The sequence below is a fragment of the Dipodomys ordii genome, unplaced genomic scaffold (genome assembly GCF_000151885.1).
Source record: "Dipodomys ordii isolate 6190 unplaced genomic scaffold, Dord_2.0 Scaffold3, whole genome shotgun sequence".
In the NCBI taxonomy this organism is placed as follows: Eukaryota; Metazoa; Chordata; class Mammalia; order Rodentia; family Heteromyidae; genus Dipodomys; species Dipodomys ordii.
The window spans coordinates 2345255-2370155 of record NW_012267219.1 but is presented as its reverse complement, the minus strand read 5'-3'; the positions used below and the strand labels follow the sequence as shown (position 1 = coordinate 2370155).

The 24901-nt window shown below is 48.0% G+C and overlaps 1 protein-coding gene across 1 annotated transcript in view; it reads right to left on the bottom strand.

The window, feature by feature from the left end:
• Positions 1-24901, bottom strand: part of Lrp1 (low density lipoprotein receptor-related protein 1) — a 91181-nt gene that overhangs the window by 49719 nt on the left and 16561 nt on the right. Inside the window, exons 5-15 of the mRNA XM_013020863.1 lie at positions 24351-24479; positions 23968-24231; positions 13108-13270; positions 12784-13006; positions 11007-11196; positions 10378-10521; positions 9096-9332; positions 7760-7940; positions 5706-5928; positions 4361-4562; positions 4004-4129 (exon numbers count right to left, since the gene is read on the bottom strand). Of these exons, the coding sequence (XP_012876317.1) occupies positions 4004-4129; positions 4361-4562; positions 5706-5928; positions 7760-7940; positions 9096-9332; positions 10378-10521; positions 11007-11196; positions 12784-13006; positions 13108-13270; positions 23968-24231; positions 24351-24479 (2082 nt within the window). The remainder of the gene's footprint in view (positions 1-4003; positions 4130-4360; positions 4563-5705; positions 5929-7759; positions 7941-9095; positions 9333-10377; positions 10522-11006; positions 11197-12783; positions 13007-13107; positions 13271-23967; positions 24232-24350; positions 24480-24901) is intronic.

Here is a 24901-nt window from a genome sequence, read left to right as displayed (position 1 = left end):
AAGGTCAGACCCAGGTCATGGGACAGGGGCTAAGCCTCCTCTACCTTTTTAATGTCTTAATGGTATGTTAATAATACACAGAGGAATTTTTCCTAGAACAGATTTTTTTGAACCAATTATCTGGACAGAAGCTGCAATTCTTTCTCAAGCAGCATGTAGATGCTTATTCAACTCCAAAAAATTCTATACTTGCATGTGCCCCATACATCACTGCCAAGCAGTCTGCTCCCCGACACCTAGACTCCTCCTTTCCGCCTGGGTCCAGGAATGCCCTAGACTTCTTCTTTTGCAGATCCACTGATCCCAGAGGAAAGGAGAGGACCCAGAAGTCTTCAGGCTTTACCCCTCCCTAACATGGACACATCAGTAACCAAGCAGCCAGCACTCCAGTGTCAGTTCCTGTGCTCTCCTCTAGCTTTATAGTTTCTCTTCCCCACTCCTCCCTTCCTGTTCATCCTCTCCCTCCCCCCATGCTGGTATTAGGGCCTGAACTCAGGGCCTGGGCACTGTCCTTTAGGTTGCTGGGGTTTTTTGTTTGTTTGTTTGTTTTTTTGCTTAAGGGTAGTGGCTTACCACCTTCTGCTCTTTGCTGGTTAACTGGAGAAGGTAAGAACTTCATGAACTTTCCTGCCCAGGCTTCTAACTGCTATCCTCAGATCTCAGCCTCCTGGAGAGGCTAGGATCACAAGTGTGAGCCATTGATGCTCAGCTGTACTTTCTATTTCTGACCCACCTCAGCCTTCTCTAATATCTGAAACCTGTCATGGGTCTTCTGGGTGGCTCTTTTCTTTCCCCTGCCCTTTGGACCGCTAGACCTGGATGTTGGTAGATGACTTTCCTTCTTGATTCTCACTACTGCTTCCTGGCTACCTTCACCTGTGCTTCCCAAAAAACCAGTGCTGACTTTCAAGGGACTAAAGCACCTCTCCTTCCATAGGGCTTGTAGCTCCTGGCTCAGTGGCACTTGCTCCAAAGTCACTCCTGGCTCAGTTCTTGATGATCTCAACGTCCACACAGATGATCCTTCACGTACCCTGGCTCTTCAGTTTCTTAACTCCCTCTGCCAACACACTCACCTTCACTGACCTCAGCCACTCACTCTTAGCTGGACACTGACCTAAGCTCCACAAACCTTTTCCATTCCTGGGACTCTGGTGAGCAAACCATCCAGAATGTGGGAAGGGATAGGGACGTGAGAAATAGCACAGCATGAGGAATAATGGGGCTCTTTAGACTTCCTAGGTTTCAATTCCTGCTTGAACTCAGGGCCTCAGTTCCTTCATCTGTAAAGCGGGGACAATAACAAATGCCTTCCCTATGGAGATGTTTAAGGAATATTTATTTCCTAAGTATGGAAGATATTTTTAACAGTGCCAGGACATACATTAGCCTGTGTTCCATAAATGTTGGCTACGATCCTAACAGAAAATTGGAAACAGCCTAAATATCCAACAGTAGACAAACAGTTGGGGAGATCATGGAACATCTACTTTGTGTGTGTGTGTGTGTGTGTGTGTGTGTGTGTGCTGGCTGGCACTAGGGTTTGAATCAGAGCCTGGATACTTTCTCTTAGTTTTTTCACTCAAGGCTCATACTCTATCACTTGAGGCATAGCTCTATTTCTGGATTTTGCTGGTTAATTCGAGATAAGAGAGTCATAGTCTTTCCTGCTCAGGCTGGCTTGGAACCAGGATCCTCAGATCTCAGCTTCCTGAATAGTAAGGATTATGGGCATCTATGAAATGATACATAGTTTAGCCATTACAAATGCTGCTTATGTATTCAGGATGTACTGCCAAGAGACAAAAGCAGGACAGCATGTGCAGCACAATTCCATTTATGTAAAAGTAAATGCACAAAGAAATGTTTGGGAGGACAAGACACTCCCCAAAATGGCAACAGTGTTCATTGAAGGGAGGTAGAATTTGAGATGATTGTATTTTCTCCATTATATTCTTCTCTACTGTGTATTTATTTATTTTTATAATAAACATGACCCACTTTTATCATAATTTTGAAATATTTTTTGTGATGCTAAGGACTGAACCCAAGGCCTTAGGTTCCAATTTACATCCTAGACCTCACTTTAATTTTGAAAAATTAGGCTACCTAAAATAATGTAATAAGGGCATAGGGATATAGCTCAGTGGTAGAGTTGTTGCCTAACATGTGTAAGGCTCTGGGTTCAATCCCCAGTACTGCAAAAAGTAAACTGAACAAAAATAACACAATAAGAAAATAAGGGGAAAAAGATTTTTTGTTGTTGGTTGTGGGGCTTGAACTCTGGGCCTGGGCGCTGTCCCTGAACTCTTCAGCTCAAGGCTAGCTCTCTACTGCTTGAGCCACCATGCCACTTCTTGTTTTCTGAGTGGTTTATTGGAGATAAGAGTCCCAGGGCCTTTCCTGGCTTTGAACCACAATCCTCAGAACTCAGTTTCCTAAGTAGCTAGGATTACAGGCGTGAGCCACCACACCTGACTTGCAAAAGACATTTTTTGGGGGGGGGAGGTGTCCGGTCGTGGGGCCTGAACTCTGGGCCTGGGTGCTGTCCCTCAGCTCTTCAGCTCAACGCTAGCGCTTTACCACTTGAGCCATAGCACCACTTCCGGCTTTTTTTTCCTGCTTATGTGGTGCTGAGGAATCGAACCCAGGGCCTCATGCATGCAAGGCAAGCACTCTACCACTGAGCCACCTTCCCAGCTTGCAAAAGACATTTTATAGACAGCCTGATGACAGTTGTATAAGAAACAGTATAGAGGTTGGGGGTTTAGCTCAGCAGAAGAGGGCCTGCCTGGTGAGCTCAAGGCCCTAAGTTCTGTCCTCAGCTCTGGAAGAAAAAAAAGAAGAAGAAGAAGAAAGAAACAATATAGCTACATGCCCAGTGGCTCATGCCTATAATCCTAGTCACTCAGGAGGCTGATCACGATTAGAATCTAACCTGGAAGACAAATCCAAATCTCATTTCCAGTTCAGAAAACAAAAACAAAAACTGAAAGTAGAGCCATGGCTCATGCACCAGCCATGAACAAAAAGAGCCAAATAAGAGTTTGAGGCCTAAGTACCAGCACAAAAAAGAAAAAGTAGGGCTGGAGGCATGGTTCAAGTGGTAGAGTGAAAATAGTGGGCCAGCAAGCCTAGTGTGTTTGAGGCCGTGAGTTCAAGCCCTGGTACCTCCATAAACAAAACAAACAAAAACAATATAAACCAGGTGCTGGTGGCTCACTCCTGTAATCCTAGATACTCAGGAGACTGAGATCTGAGGATCGAGGTTCAAAGCCAGCCCAGGCAGGAAAGTCCATGATACTCTTACTCCAATTAACCACCAGAAAACTGGAAGTGGCACTGTGGCTCAAGTGATAGAGCGCTAGCCTTGAGCTCTTCAGCTCAGGGATAATGCCCAGGCCCAGAGTTCAAGCCCCATGACTGACAAAACAAAACAAAATGCCCCAATATAAGCCATTTAGAAAACAAAACTGGTATGCAGTTTATCAACATTCTAATACTATGATAGTGTTCATTGGTGAGATTTGGACATTATTTCCTCCTCTTTAACTTTCACTATTTTGAAATACTGTTATTTTACTTTAATAATGGGGAATTAAAGTTAAAAGGAATTTTGAATATTTTCTTCTTCCATAGCTGTATAATTGCTCATTTAGATTTTCACAATCTTTATTTTTGTTGTCTTTTCTAGATATGGTCTCTTCAGGTAGCCCACGCTGGTCTTGAACCTGTGATCCTCCTACCTCAGCTTCCCAACTGCTGGGACTGCAAGTATGTAGCACCATGCTAGTCAGTTTCCCCTAATCTTCCCATACTCTTAAGTCCCTCTGTTCCCCTGATCTAATATTTTGGGTCCTCAACTTTGTCTTTTGCTTTCCATTGGCCCTACAAGTTCCTCCTTAGCCCCCTTAATTTTTGAATGAAACCCTGGAGCCCCCTCTGCCCTCTCTGTGGGGTCAGCTCCTTGCCCCTGCCCCTGTCCCAAGCAGGCCCCTCATACCCAGACAAGTGACGCCATCTGTGTCCAACACCTGGTCTTCAGCGCAGGCACACTGGCGGCTCCCAGGGGTGGCCAGACACAGGCTGCTACAGCCACCATTGTTCACTCGGCATTTGTTGGTACCCACTGGCGGGAAGGATGAAAGGAGGTACAGGGATGGGTGCAACAGGGTCAAGAAAGGCCAGAGAGGGGAGGGGAGGGGATTGGAAGCAGACATGGGGCAAAAAAAAGGGGGGAGGGAGTAGGAAACAGAGTCAAACTGGGTTGAGGGCTTCACAGAAGCCTCAAAAGTCAGAACTGAGGATTCCCGCTGCCACCTAGGTCCCACTCTCTCCCCAGCCCCAACCAAGGGGGTACCTTGCTGCTGCTGGGCATCATACATGCGGATCTCAAAGACAGGAGGGCGCTCACTGCGCAAAAGGGTCACCGTGGGGGGTGCACCTCCCACACCCCTTTCCAAGCGGTAGACACTGCCACTGCGGTACTCAGTCCAGAAGAGGTAGTTGCCATGGTGACACAGGCCAAAAGCATGGTTCAGCTCAGGACCCTCATACACAATCTAGGAATGGAGGGGATGTTTCTGAGGAGTTGGGAGACAAGTGAGGAGACCTCCTCAGGAAGGTCTGGTCCAGTAGAGTCTCCTGATTGAAATGGCTCTGTACACAGTGAGTTGCTTGACTTTGACCCCATAGATTAACTTAGCAGAGGGAGTGACACTAATAATGAAGTGGCATCACTGTCATCTCTTAGTCTTATATCCCCAATACTCTCTCCCCCTACCCACCCTCTCCCTCTCTACTGAACAGACAGCCAGAATTTCTCCATCTAATAGACATTTATCAGGATCCATTGAGAGCCACACTGTTGAAGCCGCTAAGAGATTTTGGTTTTTAAAAGACAGTGTGCTTGAACATCATTATCTCATGGACAGATACATGGGCAATCCCCATACAGAAGAAGGGTATGGAGACAATATCCCAGGAGGTGCATGCCAGGTAGGAAGAGCTGTGTGGGCTCCCAGTCAGAGGAACGGCCTGAGCAACGGCTCAGGGGGCAGAGGCACCACGAAGTGTGGGAGGAGTTACAAGCTTATTCAAAGAGTATTGGGGTGAGTAAGGAAGAAGTGACATTGTCCAAAAAGAAATGCACTCTTTACCTGACTTAAGTAACTGCAACCCCTCTGAACATCATGTTTATAACAATAAAACATTTTTTAAGTGTTGGGGCATAAGAAGCAGCAGGGAAATGAGACCACCCAGGTAGTCAGGGGCCATTATCATGAAAGGCCTTATTTATCTAGAAAAAGTATGGCCTATACCTCTATACACACTAGACTCAGGAAACACATAACCACACACATGAACAAGTGTGTGTGTGTGTGTGTGTGTGTGTGTGTGTATGTTGTTTATATATGTTGTTCCTGGGGCATCTCCCACTTTGAGGCAATGAGTGCACACACACAGAGATGCAATGATGTGCACACCCAGATGTGCACACAACAGTCACACCCGCAGATAATGTGGACAGACATAAATATATATACTAATAGAAGCAATCTCCACACAACACAAAAGATACACACACACACACACACACACACACGTAAACATGCATGGAGCACACAGCCTGGGAAATATCCACAGACTCACTCAGAGCCTCCTGCACACAAACATGGTCTAGCAATGCACATATGCCTGCCCACCTTCCGGTCTGTGCCATTGAGCAGGATGGTCTCGATGCGGTCATAGAAGGCATCCACCCAGTAGAGGCGCCCAGCTGGGATGTCTAAGCTTAGCCCATTGGGCCAAAGCACTGTCTTGGAGGTGACAAAGACATCTCGATGGGAGCCGTCCATCCAAGCCCTCTCCAGCCGTCCTCGCCGACTGTCCTTCGGGTCTTCCTCCCAGTCTGTCCAGTACATCCACCTGTAGGTAGTGACTAGTCAGCATCCCATGGGCCGCTCTTGCCATTAACAGCCTTCTCTGTGATCTTGACCCAAGAGTGGTGTCTACAGCCCCACATTGCATTCACTTAGGCCTCCATTCAGCAAACATTTGCTGAGTGCCCAAGTTCAGCTGAGCATGTTTTGGCACATAGGGATGCAATAGAGACCAAGGTCCCTGCTCCGGCAGAGTTCACATCCCACAAAAAAAACCAAGTCCATCAAGAAGGTTATGGCAAGCCAGGAGCCAGTGGCTCATGCCGATAATCTTGTCTACTTGGGAGGCTGAGAATGAGCAGATCATGATTTGAGGCCAGCCCAAGCAGAAAAGTTTGTGAGACTTGGGCATGGTAGTACACATCTGACATCCTAGCAAGGTGGGAAACCAAGATGAGTAGGATTACAGGTCCGGGCCAGCCTGGGCAGAAAAGTCCTCAAAACTCCATTTCAATGGAGAAAAGCAAAAGAAAATCAGTAGCTTGTGTCTGTCATCCATTAATAACAGGAAGCCTGAAACAAGGTAGATTGTGGTACAGGTAGGTGCACGCTGGGCAAAAAGCAAGACTTTACTCCAAAATAACCAGTGTAAAATATAAGGTGTGTGGTCCTGGAGGTATAGGTCAATAGTACAGTGTCTGCCTGAGTTAACACACACACACACACACACACACACACACACACACACACACACGAACAAAACAGTAACGCCAAAAAATGAGAAAAAAATAGCTGGGTACTGGTGGTTCATGCCTGTAAGCTTAGCTTCTCAGAAGACTGAGACTGAGAATCACGTGTCCAAGACAGCCTAGGCAGGAAAGTCTGTGAATCTCTTATTTCCATTCAAACACCAGAAAACGGGAAGTGGCATTGTGGCTCAAAGTAGTAAAGCGCTAACCTTGAGCAAAGTAGCTTAGAGACAATGCCCAGGCCCTGAGTTCAAGCCCCACAACCAACAATAAATAAACAAATAAAGGGTCATCATGGTTGGGTGAGGTATTCATGCTTATAATACCAGTTAGTTGGAGGCAGGAAATCCGGAAAATTGTCATTCAAGGTCAGCCAGGGCAAGAAGCTAACAAAACCTTATTTCAACCAATAAGCAAGATGAGATGATATGTACCTGTGTTCCCATCTATGGGGAGATGTAAGTCGGAGGCTCTGGGTTCCAGGCAGGCCCCAGGCAAAAATGCTATTCAGTTTTAGATTTTATCAGAAAAGCAACTAAAGCAAAAAAGGGGCTGGAGGTATGGCTCAAGTGTCTGTCTAGCAAGTGTAAGGCACTGAGCTCAAACCCCAGTACTGTCAAAAACTAAAGAATGTCAGGTCAAGTCAGAGAGTGATAAAAATCAGGAGGAAAATGAATGATAGGATGGAGAGCTAAGATCTGATGCTAAGAGGGAGGTAGACCTGTCAGCATCTGGACATTCCAGGAAGAGGAAATCTAACAGCCAAAGCTCTGAGGCCAGTGGGCCATCACAGATGATAGGTGGTAGGGATAGAACCTTCAGAGGCAGGAAGGGAGGCACAATGAAGGTAGATAAGCATCAGGCAGGCCCAAAGAACAGAGCTGTGCAGGTCTTATAGGAACCTGGGTCTCATTCTAAGGATAAGGGGAGCAGGTAGAGGGATCTGAGCTTGGAGAAATGGGATCAGATGTCCACTTGTATTGAAAGCATTGTCCCCATTGTCCTGAAGACAGAGACACCTGCTCCCCTTTCAGCCTCCCATTCCTGCTTCCGTGGCAGGGCTCAGCCACCCCTCCTGCTTCACTCTATCTCCTTCCCTTCTCTGAGAGGAGGACTGGGAGGACTCACCCATTGAGCGGATCCACCACAATGGCCCTGGGATGTGTCATCTTGCCCTCGATTAAGGTCTTTCGGGTCTGTGCAGCTTTTTCCAGCCTGGCCACACTGATGGTTTTCTTGGGCCCATCATCTGTCCAGTACAGATTGTCCCCCATCCAGTCCACGGCCACGCCTTCCACGTTGTGGATGCCTTTGGGAACCAAAGGGGCCATGAGGCAGAGCCTTAAAGAAAGCTCCTAAGAGTCCCCTTCTGGCTCTGCAGTACACACAGTGCTGGGGGCAGCCAGGGCCAGGGAACGTGGGAAGTACCTGGTGCCCCTGGTGGGTGGGTGAAGGAGAAGGCAAGTTGGAGTGGGGTGAGGGGAGAGGACCATTTGGGGTTGCCATATCTGTGTTGAGGCAGTCTCTCAAAACTGCACGTGGCAGCAGCCAGGAAACTATGTGGCTGACGTGGGTACTTGCATGAGGGCATGTCTGAGCCTGTGCCCGGGGTGGACAGCTGAAGCAATGTATACTGGCTTTCAGTACAAGTGTGACGCCACATTCTAGGCCTAAAAACCCTGAACTAACAAAATGAATAAATTAGGAAGTGATTTTTCACTTAGCCAAAGGCTTCATCTCAAGTCTCCTTTAAATAGCAGTTCCCCTGGTAGAGGGAACCCCAATCTTTTCCTGATGAGGAGCTAACTTTTGATTTCCCTATAGTCTTATGATTGCTGACTGCTAAGGTTCTCTGGGTGGCAGTGGAGGTGGGGAACAAGGCAATGGGTGTTGTCTGGAATCAGCCAGATGGACCGGTTAGGGAGCCAGATCCTAGGGTTCCAAGTATAGGTTTGGGCAAAACTCATAAAGCCCAGGAGCCATGGGATGGCATCCAAAAGACAGCACACAGTGAGCCTGACCAAGCAGTATAGAGGGAAACAGCTGGATGCAAATCACAAAACACAGCTCACTGGGGATATGTTGGGTGCAATTTTTGGTGGTGTGCATGTATACATGCGTGTACCCTGCTAATAGGCCCAGCTCTGATTCGGGGCCTCATGCTTCTCCCAGATGTGTGCTGCTCTTCCAGGGCTCTGAGCCAATGGCAGAGAGATCCTGAGTTTTCCCAAGGGCTGGCGAGACTGGCCCTTGCTGCCTAATCCATCCATCCTCCTGCCTCTTTTCAGCTCAGCCAAGAAGAGGGTCACACAGGGGTCAACCTGTCTATCCCCTCATCTCCATGCCAACCAGTCCAGCCAGGCAGACAGCAGGGGGTCCCCTCCAAGCTGAGAGGCAGCAGAGAAAGAGATGGCTGGCCCCAGATTGCTTCCTGTCACTCAGGACTCCTACCCGCACTACTTACCATCCTTCAGGATGGTCTCTCGTTCGGTGCCATCAATCTTCTGGCGGCCAATGAGGTAGCTGGTGGTGTCAGCAAAGTAGATGAAGCCACTCTCAGCATGGAAGTCCAGGGCTCGGGGATTCATGAGGTTCTCAATGGGGATCATGTGCTCGTCTGGAACCTTGGCCCCCATGTCCATGCCCCGGATGATGCCCGGTCGCCCCTTGCCATACACAAGGAACAGCTCATGCTCTGGCTCTAGGGCAGGCACAATAAGGGGCACAGAGTCACAGTCACATACAAATGCACATATGCCATACTACCCCACTCCTCCAGCTGCTACATCCAGCTGTGCAGGAACAGGCAGGACTCTAAGTAGATAGACAGAGCACACATGTGTGTTTGACTGTGTCCAGGGCCATGTAACCTAGTGGGGGTTAACATACACTCTCGGGGAGTGGGAAGTGGAGGGAAGGACAGCAAGTTTTCAGTTAAGTTTTCACTACTTAGTAGTGAAATGGCCTGACCTACAAGGAGTACTTGCAAAGCATGTTAGAATCGGATGGCTTTCCACCACTTCCTCTGCTACCATCTCAGCCTAAACCACATCACTCCTTGCCCACACCACCAAAATAGCCTCCAGGCTTCTTCTCTGTGGCCCAGCCTCCACCCAATAGCAGCATGAGTTTACATAATGCGAACCCAATCACGTCATTTCTTTTGTCCACAGTCACCCCGAGCTTCTTGTCCCAGTTAGAACAAAATACAAATCTCTCCCTTTATTTGTCTGCACTTACAACACTCAGCCCTGCCATCCTTTGGATCACTTCTCCAGCACATCAAGCCCACATGAGTCTCAGGGCCTTTGCACTGTCTGTTCCCTCTGCCAGAAATGTACTCTCTTCAGGTTCACGCTGCTGACTTCCTTACTTTAGAGAGCTTGGCTCATCAGAGAAGCCCCATCATCACTAAGTATATTTTTTTAATTTGTCCCATAAATATCAACACCTAAAGTTATATTTACTCAAGTTTGTGTCCTCAATTAGACTATAAGTTTCTTGAGGCCAGGATGATAACTGTCTTCTTATTCACTGCTACATCATCATGGCCCAAACAGAAGCAAATAGATAGTGAGTACTCGCTAGATTACTTGTGGGATGAGTGAATGAATGAACGCATCCATTTACAGACTTCTCCGATTGGCTATGCCTCTACCCTTCACTCTTCTCTGCATCTCAGCCGAAGCAGCAGAGGAACTGTGGGGGGACATTTGAGGACACTCCCGCCCTTCCCTGCCACTCACTCTTGCAGGACTTCCCGTCACTCCCCAGGCTGAATCCCGAGCGGCACCGGCACGTCCTCGCCTTGTGGCTGTTGGCCAACAGACAGATGTCGGAGCAGCCGCCAGGCTTGCCATACTGGTCATTCTCACAAGCGTGGCTCCTCACTGGAAGCAGGGTGGAGAGCCATCAGAAAACCCCTCAGGGCCCCTGTGCTCAGAGCGCTTCCTGGAGTCTGACCACACTTCTTGCTCCTGTGGTCCTTGTGTCTATTGTCCCATTTTGGGATTTTGGAAGGGATTTCTTCAGTCTACCAAGGAGATAGATGAATCTCTGGATTCCCTTGGGGCGAGGGAAGGGGGTGCTTCAGTGGTCAAGGAAGAGAGTCCTAAAGCTACCTGCAGACAGATACTTTTGCTCTAGAATAGCAAGGGTACTGGGAGGAGCAAAGTGGGTGAGAGGCAGGATGAGAGTTATAAGAGGCCAGCAAGGAGCCATGGTGGACAGCTTGTGGGTAGATGCTTAAGAGAAGCATTTATGATATTTAAGAATCAACAGTTCCCACAAGAGCACTCGTAAAGGAGCAATGATCTTGAGCCTAGAGAGCTTTGGGGGTGAAGCTAACTTTGGAGGGGCTGCAGAGCCTGCTTACCACGGGGCTGACGGCGTTGGTGGTAGATGTGGAGGGCACCACCCTTGTCTACACGGGTCACAACCTGGTACTCAGTGCTGTTAAAGCGGTTCACCCGGATCACACTTGTCTTCTGCTGGGCGTTGGCATTGTCCGAGTTGGTGGCGTAGAGATAATTCTCAAACACAGTTAGGCCATACAGGTGTTCAATCTACGATGTAGGTGGGAATGGTTGGCAGAGAAGTCAGCTTCTCAGCTCTCAGCAGGCCCAGCCTTCCATCCAAATCCAATATCTGCTTTCCCAAATTTACCCTCTACTTGTTTAATTCCAGGTTTTATTCCTGTCTCCTTAGGCTAGACTATCTGGAACTTGAACACAGGACCTTGCATTTTCCCTCCATGTTTGGTGCTTTACCACTTAAGCATTACCTCCAGTATAGCTTTCTGCTGGTTAGTTGGAGATAGAATGCCTTGGAATTTTCTGCCTGGGCTGGATTTGAACCTCGATTTTCAGGTTTCGGCTCCCAAGTGGCTGGGATTACAGGAGTAAGCTACTGACATCTGACCCAAGAGTACCTACCTCTTTTTAAAATTTTTTTGTCTGTCATGGGGCTTGAACTCTGGGTCTAGGCACTGTCCCTGAGCTCTTCAGCTCAAGGCTAGTGCTCTACCACTTGAGCCACAGTGCCGCTTCTGGTTTTCTGGTAGTTATTTGGAGATAAGAGTCTCACGGACTTTCCTGCCTGGGCTGGCTTTGAACCATGATCCTCAGATCTCAACCTCTTGAGTAGCTAGGATTACAGGCATGAGCCACTAGCACCTGGCCCAAGAGTACCTCTTTAAAGAACTTGTAGGAAGTGGAGATGTGGCTCAAGTGGAAGAGTACCAACCTTAGTAAAAAAGCCGAGTAACAGCTGGTACTGGTACCAGCACAAATAGAAAACAGAAGATAGATAGATAGATAGACTGTTGCCCTTAAAGAACACATAGAATCATCTAGCCAGGTATTTTTTTCCTTTTACACTGTCTCTTGGATGACACCCTGTTACCTGGTGTGGTAAATAGTGAACTTGTCCTACCCACTCTACCAAATGACTTGAGGGCAGGAATCATATCCCTCACAGATTTCGACACACCATAGGTGATTTAATGATTTTAGTCTGAGAACTCTCTCGAGAGCACTCAACTTGACCGCAGCCCCTACTTTTAGGAAGATGGAGATAAACACTTGCTCTGAACAGGTGCCATAAAAGCCCCCACTACCCACATTTGCTCATCCTAGGTGACCATCTTTCTCAGTTTACCCCAAACCTCAGCTCTGGGGAGTTTGGGGTTTTGCTGATTTATAGGACTTCCAGGGCTAAAACCAGGGCAGTCCCAGGAAAACTGGTATGGCTGGTCACCCTAATTACCCCAGAATGTAGTTGGCACCTCTGAGCAGCAAATCTTTCTGACTGGGTTTGAGGAGCCAGTTGTGTAACCTGAGGCAAACCACTAAACGTCTTTGAACCCTTCTTTTTTTTTTTCTCAATCTGCCAAAAGATGTCTAAAACATCTACCTGCTCATCTTCCAGGGGTGATTTTGAGGATTAGATGAGAAAAAGGAAGTAAAAGGGGTCTAAAATGGCTGTGGAAGCCATATCCTTCCTGTTGTCCAATGTGCTCCTGCCCACCCCTTTCCCAGCAGAGAACTTGGGTTAACCTTACTGTCCCTCAGTTCATTCCCTGAAAAGATGCCCCTCACCAAAAGGCCCCAGTGTGCTCTCCCACAACAACAAAAGACAAAAGTCTCCCTCACCAGGATGCCCTGGATGATGGTCTGCCGGCCCTTGCCCTCGTAGTCCACCACCTCGATGTAGTCCAGGTAGGCATCAGCCCAGTAGACGAGGCGGCTGACAAGGTCCAGGGTGATGCCATGAGGAAACACTATCTTGCTATCCACCAACTTGGTGCGGTTCTGCCCATCCATGTCACAGCGCTCCACTTTTGGGATCTGCCCATAGTCAGTGAAGAACACCTTCCTATGGGCAGATACATGTTATTTGGGATCTGGATACTGGGGTACTCCCCTGTAGTATCTGTCTTCCCTTCCAAGGTCAGAACCACTGCCTGCCATTCTTACCCCATGGCAGGATCCAGGGCAATGCCTTTAGGATTGTAGAGTTCCAGGTCTAGCAAAGTGACACATGTGTCTCCATTTCGGTTGCACACAAAGATCCTATCATCGATGTCATCCACGAAATAGAAGTTTCCTGTCAGCCAGTCGATGGCCATCTGTTCCACGTCTAGAGAGTGTGAATGAAAAAGTTATGAGGAGGCAGGTCCTCCCACAAGCATTTCCCCTGGCTGTTGCTGAGCCCATACCTGTGAGCCCTCATTCTGGGGTACCCTCTACCCCACCCAGGTATGACCATCTCCTTTCTCTGAGTTCTTGTGGGTGTTGTTACTGTAGTATCACACTTGGTCTTATATTTGTCATGTTTCCAAATATTTGATCTCTCCAAATACCAGTTTCTAAGTGTCCTGCCCTTGCTGGGTTAGGATTGGACCAAGCAGGAAATATTAAGTAAACACATTGGCTGGCTGATTGATGGACAGGCTTTTCTACCTTTCACTCATCCTTGAGCAGAAGCTATCTTCTTGGGGATACCAAATAGGTCTACTAGCTAGTTCCAGATTTTTGTTTTCTTTTTCCAATCTGCTTTTACTTGAGATAAGAGTACCCAGTTTAACTAAACCATTGAATATTTTGCTTTTGCCAGATTCTTATCCACTTGGCATGGTAAGATATGGTAAATCTAATAATCTCATGCTAACCAGAGTCAATGACTGGAAGTTGTAATAGGTTGCATGAATTAAAAAAAATTGTGCCAATCTGGGGACTTGAACTCAGGACCTGGGCACTGTCCCTAAGATTTTTTGTGCCATAGCTCTACTTCCTGTTTTTTTTAGTAGTTTATTAGAAATAAGAGTCTCATAGACTTTTCTGAGAGGGCTAGTGTTCAATCTCAATCCTCAGATTTCAGCTTCCAGAGTGGCTAGGATTGTAAGTATGAGCCAGTCGCTGGCCTGAATTTTGCTTTTAATGCAAAATTATAATACCCATCAATAAGCTCAATTTGGAATAAACCTATTCTAAAAGATGGGACTCAAGGAGCCAAAAAAAAAGAGGGAAGGTCCATGGTGGTACAAAGTTGGGAATCAGTAACAAGGACCCAATTTCCTCTACTTACTCCCACATCCCTGCTTCTTCAATGTGCTATTGTTCAAGTTCCTAATTTCCTAGAGAGGGTCTAAAGGAATGGGACCTAAGATATAGGGTGGAAGAAAGAAAAAGGGAGGGCCAAGAAAGAAGCCTGGAGGTAAACCAGTAGTAACTCAGGGTGAGAGGAGCTCCAGGAGGATGGGAGTTGGAGAAGATGGAGATCAGGTACCTACCTGCAGCCTAAGCCACAAAGAGATAGAAGAGGCTCTAAAGGGCCAAAGAAAGAAGGAGGGGGCAAGGATAGTAGGAAGTCTAAGAGCAAAACACAATCAGGGGATCCCTGCTGGCCTTTCCTAGAAACTCCTCTCTAGGACCCACTCACTTCTAAGCTTCCACTGTCCTCTCTAACTACAACCATCAGAGGCAATGCCTCTGGTACCTAGGAGATTCCTAAGGGAGACTTTCTGGGACTCCTACCTTGAACATCAACAGGTAAAGAGATCTTTAGATTACCTGTATTTGGTTGAAACTCACTCCATACTACCCACACCCAACCCAGCAGACATTATTCTGCCTCTCTACAGCTATCAGGTATAATGACAGGTTCTGTACAACTCTTCCTAATTCTTCCTTGTCCCAGAGGGGTTCAGAGGCTGCTTCCTAACCGTGGGGGGACAGGAAAGGGAGGGGGGGCAAAGAGAACAGGAACATGGCTCCCAAGGAACTTGGCTGGCTGAGTGACTGACTCACAGTCACAGGACTAAGGCTGGGAGGGGAATGGGAGGGGTGAGGAAGAGGCCATTGGAGGCCTTCATCAAATTAAGTTTCCTCTTCAGGTCCCCTCTAGTGAATTTTACCACGAGATGACTGGAGAAAGAGGTCACTGGAAAGAGGTGTTACTTCCCCAAACCCAACCAGTCATTTGTCTGGGTTCCCAGTACTGTCACATTGTAAGAAAAGGAGGACAGTAGCTTGGGAAGACCCAGGCCTTGGAGGAAGATGCCCAGTGCAAGGGTTAAGGCGACCAAACTGCCCCCACATGCTGTTACCACAGAGAAACCAGATTAAAATGAAGCCGCTGGGCTGCCTCCAAAGGAAACTGAAATCCCAAAGCTGAGACCTGCCTGCAGTCCTAGGCAGCCAGCAGGGCGGCTGAAAGTCAAACAGAGCTGTGTGCCCTTTACTTGGTGGGCACGGCAGGGGCCTGGGGGCTATTGGCATGTACATGAAATTCATCAGTCAAAGCTGTTTTTCCAGCACCAGCTGGCGCGTTATGTCCTTCTCTCCAACTTCCTGAGGCTCTCCTGAGTCACTGCCCAGCCTTAGGGCTGGCAACACCCTGCCCTTGCTCCATCCACCCTTCCTTTGGCAAGGAGGGAGGAGGAAGTGGCCTGCAGAGATCTAATGCTCTGGTCCCAGGTGTTGCTGCATACTTATTCCTGCAAAACTCCGGGATGGGATGGCCTGAGGGTCTCCTCCCTCCAGCCTTGCATTTGCAACCACTTCCGGGAAGGAGGGCAGAGAAGAGTCCCTACTTGCAGATATTTATCCTTGGCTGGTCTCCCCTTCCACCTCCCTAAAGGCCAGGCAGGGCCCCACTCAGCAGGCCGGTGAGGAGTTGGCAAGAACTAGAGTCCCCAGCCTGCCTGGCCTCCCCTTTGGTATTTTTGCAGCTGGAGACTATTAGTTGTAAGCAAAAATCTTTTGTTATCCAACCCCCCTCCACCACATTATTTTTCTCTCTTAAAGTTCAGATTCCTCTGCCTGCCCCAACACACACACACACACACACACACACACACACACACACACACACACAGGCTACCACTCCAAAGCTGAGAGGAGAGATGGGTTCTCTCAAATTGGGAAGGAATATCTCCTCCTGAGCTCTCCTATAGGTGGTCTCTGGCCCCACTCCTCTTTAACCTATGGGTTAGAGTTCAGACAAAATCTTGGACTTTGGTCCAAAGTGCTGAAGCATTCTGGTGCTACAAACCTGGAGGATATCTGAATTCTTGTAATCCAGCCTTGCCAGGGCTGACCTGGCCCAGAGCACATATTCCCAACCCCTGGAGGAGTTATGGCCAAGGGCTCCAATGCTTAGGACAGGAGAATCTCAAATGAACTCCAAGGAAAAGAGTGTTTCTGTAGTTAAGGGAGGAGTTTGGTAGTGGTCTATTGGCTGAGAAGTTAGGGATCCCAATGTAGAGAGGAAGGCTAGTGGCTGGGAGGGGATGTGTGAGTCAGAAGGGAGACCATAGCCCGCTTGTGATGTTGCAAAGGACTTTCAGTTCCAGGCCCCAGAATAGACCCGGGATGTGTGTTTGCAAGTGTCAAACCCTCCCTGCCGCCCTAGCCCAATTGCTTAGCAGGCCACACTGCATAACCCAAGTTTTTCTCTATTTCTCCATCATTTCCATTTCACAAGAGGTATTTCTTGAGCAAACAATGGCTGCTTTCCCAGAAACACAGCCCCCACCAGATTCCCACCAAGACCCTAGGTTCAGCCTTAGGATTATAGTCATTTCTCTAAAATAAGGAAATCTAGAGCAGGGCCTTTGCATCTTGAGCAGATGTTTCCTCACACACCTGAAGATTACAGAATGAGGCACAAGGGTTCCCGGATGGAAACGGAGTTCTTAATTTCTACCTGGATCACCTCCCCAGGAAAAATACTGGGATTCTGGTTCTTATTCCAGCCCCACCCCCCTCAGCCTTTCCATTGCTATGCTCTGCCCTGGGTCCTGATGAACATTGGCAACCTTAGTGTGAATTCTGGTTCTGTCACCTTCCAATAGTGGGACCACAGGCAAGTTACTCAAAGTCTCTGAGTCTGTAAAATGGGATGGTGCATTAATAGCCCTCAGCAGAGGGTCTAGAACATAATAAGCACATCACACATGGGAGCTATCATTTGTGCCACTATCTTCCCTCACACCAAATCTATCCTCTCCCACCTTCTCATCAAGTTGCCATGCAAGCCTCTAGCCAGAGCACTGTGGCTTTCACACTGAGGGCAGCCCTAGGAATGGAAAGCAGGGGCAAAAAGCTGACCAACTCAGGCTTCCCTATTGGGAGCTTTCCCTATCTGAAGGACACATCCACACACCCAAAGACATAGAATAGGGTACAAGATCCTTTGGTGGGGAAGAACAATTCTATTAAAGGGAGCTTTCTTTATAAGAGAGAATTTTCCCTATGGGAGAGAGCTTGCTCCTTTGTAACAGCCTCTGCTGGCAGCAGCTTCTTCTTTTCTTCTTCCTCCCTCCTCCTCTTTCTTCCTCTCTCCTCATCCTCCTCCCTCTTCCTCCCCTTCCTCTTCCTCCTCCTCCTCTTCTTCTTCTTTTTATTTTTTGGTCGTGGGGATTGAACTCCCAGGCCTGGGCCCTGTCCCTGAACTCTTTGCTCAAGGCTAGGTGCCTTGAGCACTACCACTTTGAGCCACAGCACCACTTCCCATTTTCTAGTGTCAATTGGGGATAAAAGTCCTACAGACTTTCCTGCCTCAGCCTCCTAAGTAGCTAGGATTACAGGCCTGAGCCACCAGCACCCAGTTGCTGTTTCTTCTTCTCCTCCTTCTTCTCCTCCTTCTTCTTCTTCTTTCTTGTGCCAGTACTGAGGCTTGAAGTCAGGGCCTGGGCACTTTCCTTTAGCTACTTCACTAGAGACTGGCACTCCTCTACCACAGCTATACTTCCAGCTTTTTGCTGATTAATTGGAGATAGCAGTCCCACAGACTTTCCTTTCTGGGCTGGCTTCAAACTTGCATTTTCAGATCTCAGCCTCCTGAGTAGCTAACATTACAGGTATAAGCTACCAGTGCCTGGCTTGCCTCAGCTTCTTTAATCACAGTCTGTTCATCTGACTGCAGATATTGGGAGGGCAAAGTGCCGCTTTTCATCTCTGTCCCTGGCACCTGATAGCAAAACTTGTATTGATTTATTTAACAAATGTTTATTGAATACTCAGTCCTTACTCTGTTGTTCTAGAGCTGGGACATAACTTTCCTTTCTCTTCTGTCACTAGGATTCTTCTTTTCTGACCTCAGGATACATGAGGACAGTGGAAGAGGACAATCAGGAAGCCAATTCAGGCATCTTGCCCCAACAGTTGGGTAAGTACAGACAAAAAGACTGGGCACTTCCAAGGTAGAGCAGAAGTCTGTGTAGCCAGCCAGGCTACACAGTGACATGGCCTTGTGTTCTAGTTTGCTGTTGAGCGCTGACTTCAACTTTCCTTGTTCCACCAGCAAATCCAGAGCTGAGCCACACTGAAATTAGTGAACTCTGTCCTCTAGCATCTTTCCTATCCCTGATGATACTTCCAGCCTGGGGTTTATGCCTTGTTCCCTTCCCTGGCCTGGTCAGGTTCCTAAGAGGCATTTTGTCCTGGATTCTAGGGATGAGAAGCCTGGATTTGAGTCTGCCTGTCTTAGGGTCTTTATACTATTGAGAAATCCTCATGGGGCTCTAAAATATGTCTGTCTTGCTTAAGTTACTTCCTTTGGCTTGAAAACAGGGAGGGCAGTGCTGGGGGCAGGCTGGGTGGAGAGTAAACTTCAAGGAGACAGCGGGGGAGGAGAGGACAGGGCTGGATCTGGGCCGGGAGACACAGGGCTGGCCCTGGCTGGGAGAGGCGGCGCAAGACAGGACTTAGATGATTAGAAAACCAGGAAGGGGGATGAGGAATGGAGAAATCAAAGTGTTAGGATGTGGAGGGTCCTAGGCCTAAGACTAGGGTGACTAACCCTGCCCCCTAATATTCTGACACCCCTTGGGTGTCTGACACCCCCAGGCCTAAGAAGGGGCATGCTTTTTTTTGTTTGCTTTTGCATGTGGTAAAGTCTGTGAGTGTTCTGCTGGCATGTGATGAGGATTGAGAGCCTAGGGTGTCCGGGACAGTGAGGAGACAGCTCCCCTTTCAGTTCAACACAAACTCAGAGGGTCTGCTGTCATTTCACTCTTTGCCTGCCCTTTAAATACACCACTACCCCATTTCCTGTTGTGATTTTAAACACACACACACACACACACACACACACACAAGTGGGAGGGAGAGAGAGAGAAAAGTGAAGTTGGCCAGCTGGACTTGGGGATCTATTTCGCAACTTTGCAGCCTGCCGCTTAGGGGACCTTTTCTGGGCTTCCCTATCCACCTCCTTCCCTATGAAGCTTAGTGCAGGCAAGGAAGCCCAGGACACTCCTCCCCCCCCCCCCCGCCCTGCCCCTCTTTCATACAAAGTCCAATACTTATGTGACCTCAGCAAACCCTATTTCCTTCCAGGCCTCTATTTGCAAACTCAGAGCATCCCTCACTATACCACACCTTCCAAGGACTCCCCACCCCCACCCCTACTCCTGTAGTCAACTTCATTTCCCCTACAGTGGGAACAACCTCCCAGCTGAAGGGAGAACAGACCAGAACTGCTCAGTAGGGGAGGATTGCTCAGGTCGGGGAGATGAGGTAAGATGAGCAAAAGGACTTTGGAGAAGGTGGTCAGGGGTGGGGTTTAGGGTAGGAAGGCCAGGTTCCTGGTTCTGCAAATGCAATGCCTGTTGAACCCTCTGGGTCTCAATTTCCAGAACAGCCATCTTTTGTGTGTCACTTTCAAAATATTTGCCATTGTATGTACAACTTAGACTATTATTTACTTATGATTTATTCTCCTTTTTTTTTAGTGGTACCAGGGCCTTATACTTGCTAAATATGTACTCTACTGCTGGAGAGCTACCACCTGAGGACTTTGGTTTCACCGGATACACGCCTCCCCCACTTTTCTTTTGGCATGTATGTGTGCTAGTACTAGGGCATGGATTCACGGCATTGTGCTTTTGCTTGTTTTCACTCGAGGCTGGCATTCTACCACTTGAGCCAGAGCTCCACTTCTGGCTTTCTGATTGTTAACTGAAGAGTCTCATGGACTTTCTTGCCCAAGCTGGCTTCAAATCTTGATCCTCAACTCTCATCCTCCTCAGTAGCCAGGATTACAAAAGTGAGCTACCATCATCTAGCACCAGCTCCTTTTAAAGGTGGTTACATTCTAGATAGGTTCTTGCTTTATGCCTAGCCCAGGTTAGACTACAGTTTTACTATTTGAGCTTTTTTGGTGTGTCGCTAGGGGTGCTAGGTATATGCCACTGTGCCCAATCATTGTGTGCCCCTATAGTTTACAATAACTGGTTCTAAATACCACGCCCAACCATTGGTTGAGATGGAATTTTCTAATAATATCAAATAACAACGTAACTGTTGCCATGCTGTGAGGCTCATTTCTGTAATCCTAGATAATTGGGAGGCAGAGATCTGAGGATCATAGTTCAAAACTAGCTTGGGCAGGAAAATACATGAGACTGCTCTAATTAACTACCAAAGATCCAGAAGTGTTAATATGGCTCAAATAGTAGAGCACTATCCTTGAGCAAAAAAGCTCAGGGATAACACTTAGGCCCTGACTTCGAGTGCTACACACACACACACACACACACACACACACACACACACACACACACACAGAGTGAAGGAATGTCACAATAACTCCCCCCCCCCTTGAATAACTAATGTATGCTTAAACAAAAAAAGACTTGCTCAGAATGTGGCTTAGTGGTAGAGTGTTTGCCTACCATGCATGAAGCCTTGGGTTCGATTCCTCAGTACCACATAAACAGAAAAAGCCAGAAGTGGTGCTGTGGCTCAAGTAGTAGAGTGCTAGCCTTGAGCAAAACAAAAAGCTCAGAGACAGTGCCCAGATCCTGAGTTCAAGCCCTAGGACTGGCAAAAATTAAAAATTAAAAAAAAAAAGACTGGGGCATAGCTCAAGTGGTAGAGTGCCAGCCAGTGAGGGAAGAAGCCAAGTGAGAGTACAAGGCCCTGAATTCAAATCTTGTTACTTGCACAAATAAATAAATAAATACATAAGTACATAAAATTAAAAAAAATTAAAGCGCCTATGAAATTAAGACACAGCCACTTTGGAAAAAGTAGGACTAAAACCAAGGAACTGGTCAAGGTGCTTGGTAAGGGTTTTCCCTTTCTCTTTTTTAAAAAATTATTAATTTATTATTATTTACTTTAAGATGGGGGTCTTGCTGTATAGTCTAGGTTAGTCTCAACTCTGTGAGCTCAAGTGAGTATCCTTCTCACCTCAACCTCAGCTCCCACCATACCAGTTTTATTTATTTTTATTTTTGTGCAGGCCTGAGGGTCGAACCCAGGGCTTTGCAAGTGCTCTACCACAGAGCTACATCCTCAATCCTCTTTTCCTCTCTTCTGGTTCTCATCGATTTCTGCACTCATACATTTAGAGCCCTGGGCCTCTCATCCAGCTGTAAGGAGGATGGATGGGCCCTGCGACCAGGTGGGAGGGGGAGACATCCCTAGAACTGGAGGATAAAGGGTTAGCATCCCTGCTGAGGGAAGAAAGTGTGCACACATGCTGCCAAGTCTTGGAGGGGCCCCTGGGGCATTCAGGACTCAAAGCAGATCTCTCTCCTGCTCCAGGACCTAAATGAACCAGACTGACTTCCTGGCCTCCTTCCTTTTTTCTATTCTATTTCTGTTTCCAGATTTTTCTCTGAGGCAGGCTCTCTCTGCTCCCCACCATCAGCAGGCAGGCTTCACTGTCTCCAATACCTCTCAATGGTTTCTGCTGGGGATTTGGTCCCAGGGGGTCCGATAAGTCCCAGTCACAGCAAAGGATGGGATGATTGCAGGGAGGGCAAAGAAGGCAGGAGAAAGCAGTAGCCTTTTCCATCATCCTCTGGGGAGCTAATTACAGGCCAGCAGCCCACTGAGCAGGTGAGTACCAAGACTCAGCCCTCCACCCTCCACTCTAGGGCACACTTCCTCCTGGGGAAGGGGATGAACAGTGACTGGGGGAGGGTGATAGAGAGAGAGACACTTCTGACATCTTTAGCACAGGGCCCATAATTAGTTTGTGGGATGAGAGCAAAACAACCATCCTCAGGGTGACAGCCAGACATTCTGGCGTCAGGGGTGTGGGATGGGGGGCAGGGCACTGAGGAAGGGACAGAAGCTGGGGTCAGAGGTACCCACTTATTCACCTTAAGCATTGCTTCCCAGAATCTTAGTCTCTTCCAGATTCCTGGACTGACTCTGTCTCAGAAGGTCCCAGTGAATCTAGCAAACTGGGAGGCAAGGTAAATTGGTTTGCCAAGAGAGGGGCATCAGTTAGATTACTTCCTGTTTCTTCTGGGGACTATACCAGAGCAAAAGTGGAGAAGGTTCCCCTAAGAGAACCCCACTGTCACCTACCCACAGGCTCATTGCAGAGGCAGAGCTAGAGAAGGGGCTCCAGGATCTATCCTTCAAACCACGCCTGGTTGAGGTGGAAGGTGGCTAAGGCATGGAGGCAGAGCAGAAATCTCACAAGGTCTTGTCCCAATCCCACCCTATCAGCCATGGGGTTTCTTAAACGGGTCACCTCTCAAGAGCTTACTTCTTGTTAGCACAGCAAATCCAGGAGGACCCATGTCTCATTACAGATGAGTTTTGGACACCAACAGTCCAAAGGCACCATCCTAGATGCTCTGGAGTGGAGGCCAAGGTATGGACTCTATGATGTGGCCACAGAGAGTGAGATATCCCTATGTCTTCTCCTGCCTCCAGAATTCCCCTTTTTCTGACCCAGAATGGATCTCTTATAACCTCCTAGGATCTTTGTTTTCTGAATAAAGGAACTTCAAGACCTTCTTCTAACGGGCTTGGGAATATTGTTTAGTGGTAGAACACGTGTTTGACATGTGCTAAGCTCTGGGTTCAAAAAAAAGAAGAGAAGAAGGAAGGAAGGAAGGAAGGAAGGAGGGAAGGAGGGAAGGAAGAAGGAATGAGCGAGAGAGGAGGGAGGGAGGGAGGGAAGAAGGTCGGGCCTAGAAAGGCTGAAAGTTTACAATCCCAAACTTCCTGTGAGTGGTCCTATATGTCACCTCATCTTATGCGATCTGTATAGACTGGCTCAAAGCCATTATGCAAATTAGGAAAACTAAACAGTCTCTTGGCATTCAAGGTCAGAGATCAGGGATGGGGGAAGATGAACTGTAGGTCAAATTCTTCCCCTCAGCCCTGTGTGACATGATGGGGAAATGTGATGATGATCCTAGAGCTCTTTTATCTGTTTCTCTAACAGCATCAGAGAGAAGCAGGACTACTCCAGGCAATGGATCTGCAGCCAACCATGCTGGTATCCCAGCATTGACACTCCTGCCATTTTAGAACTGCAACATATCACCTAGGGAGGGAGCCAGAATGAGAATAGCTAGCATAGCCTAAAATGCTCTAGCAGCCTATGGCTCCTCTCTTAATCTCACTGATCACCACAGGACCTTGGTACCTTCCATATAGTAGGAAGTCCTTTCTGGAGATACCCCTGAGGGAAAAGATGAACGCAGAAGCAGACACAGGAGGCCTTGGCTTCTCTACCCTCAACCACTTGACAGTTCCTCCAGCCTCCAGCTTCTTCATTCCTTATCCCAGATCCTGCTTCATGGGAAAACCCCTCTGCAGGCCAATCAACAACTCTCTCAGAGAAGGGACAGTCCCTGGTCTCTGGAGATTGACCATTCATTGCCTCCATCTTTCTCCTCCCTCAGCCCTGGGCCAGAAATGTAAGAGTAATTTAGAAACAGCTCAGACAAAGGTAGAAGAATGGCCTTGGCTCTGCTGTTCTTCAAACAGGCTATAGCCCCAAACAGGGGGCTATGTCTGGCCCATCTACTCTGCCCTTCCCTGCTCTACCCTCTGATCTGGGAGTGGGTGACTCACGGTGCAGGCTGAGAGAGATGTTGATGGTGTGCTCATCCACGAAGCCCTTCAGGCCTGGCATGCGGGCACACTTGAGCTGTGTTTGGGCAGCACTGTCCCCAACATGCACCCAGCATACGGTCTCGTTGGCATAGCTGAAGTCCATGGCTGTGGTCTGCCGCGTGCTGGTAGGTGTGATGGTAGACACCTGCGCCCCACTCAGGTATGTAGCCAAGATGTTCTGGGAGTTGGCGATCAGCAGCACAGGGGGCCGGTCTACTGGCTCTGGGGATGGGGCAGAGAAGAGTCAGCGTGGCTGAGGCCCTCGGACTTCTCAGGCCACTACCCATCAGGGAACTGCATTGTGGGTGCCTGGCTCAGTGGCCACAGGCAGCCCCACCCACCGTTCTTGGCTTTGCAGGAGCGGTTGTCTGGCTGTAGCAGGTAGCCTTCAACACATCCACATGTGAAGGAGCCATCCGTATTGGTGCACAGTTGGCTGCAGGTACCGTACACAGAGCACTCATCAAAGTCTGCAGGGAAAGGACAAGAGGGTAGTCATTTCAGTGTCATGAGAGGAACATAGGGACCCTAAGACACCGCCAGGGTGTTTAGCCGTGCAGTTTTGAAGGACAATCAGCAGAATCTATTATAATGTGAAATGCATAATATCTAGCAAATCCAGTCTTAGAATCCACTCTAGAGAGAAAACAAACAAACATGCACCCATCATTCATCCATTCATTCATTCATTCAGAGAAAAATTTCTGCAGTACCTACATTGTGCCAGATATGGAAGATACACAGTGAACTTGAAAATATACCTATATCATCCTTATGAAATGTGTGTGTGTGTGTGTGTGTGTGTGTGTGTGTGTGTGTGTTCGTGCACAAGCATATACTGGGGCTTCAACTAGGGGCCTGGATGCTGTGCTTAGTTGTTTGGTTGTTTTGT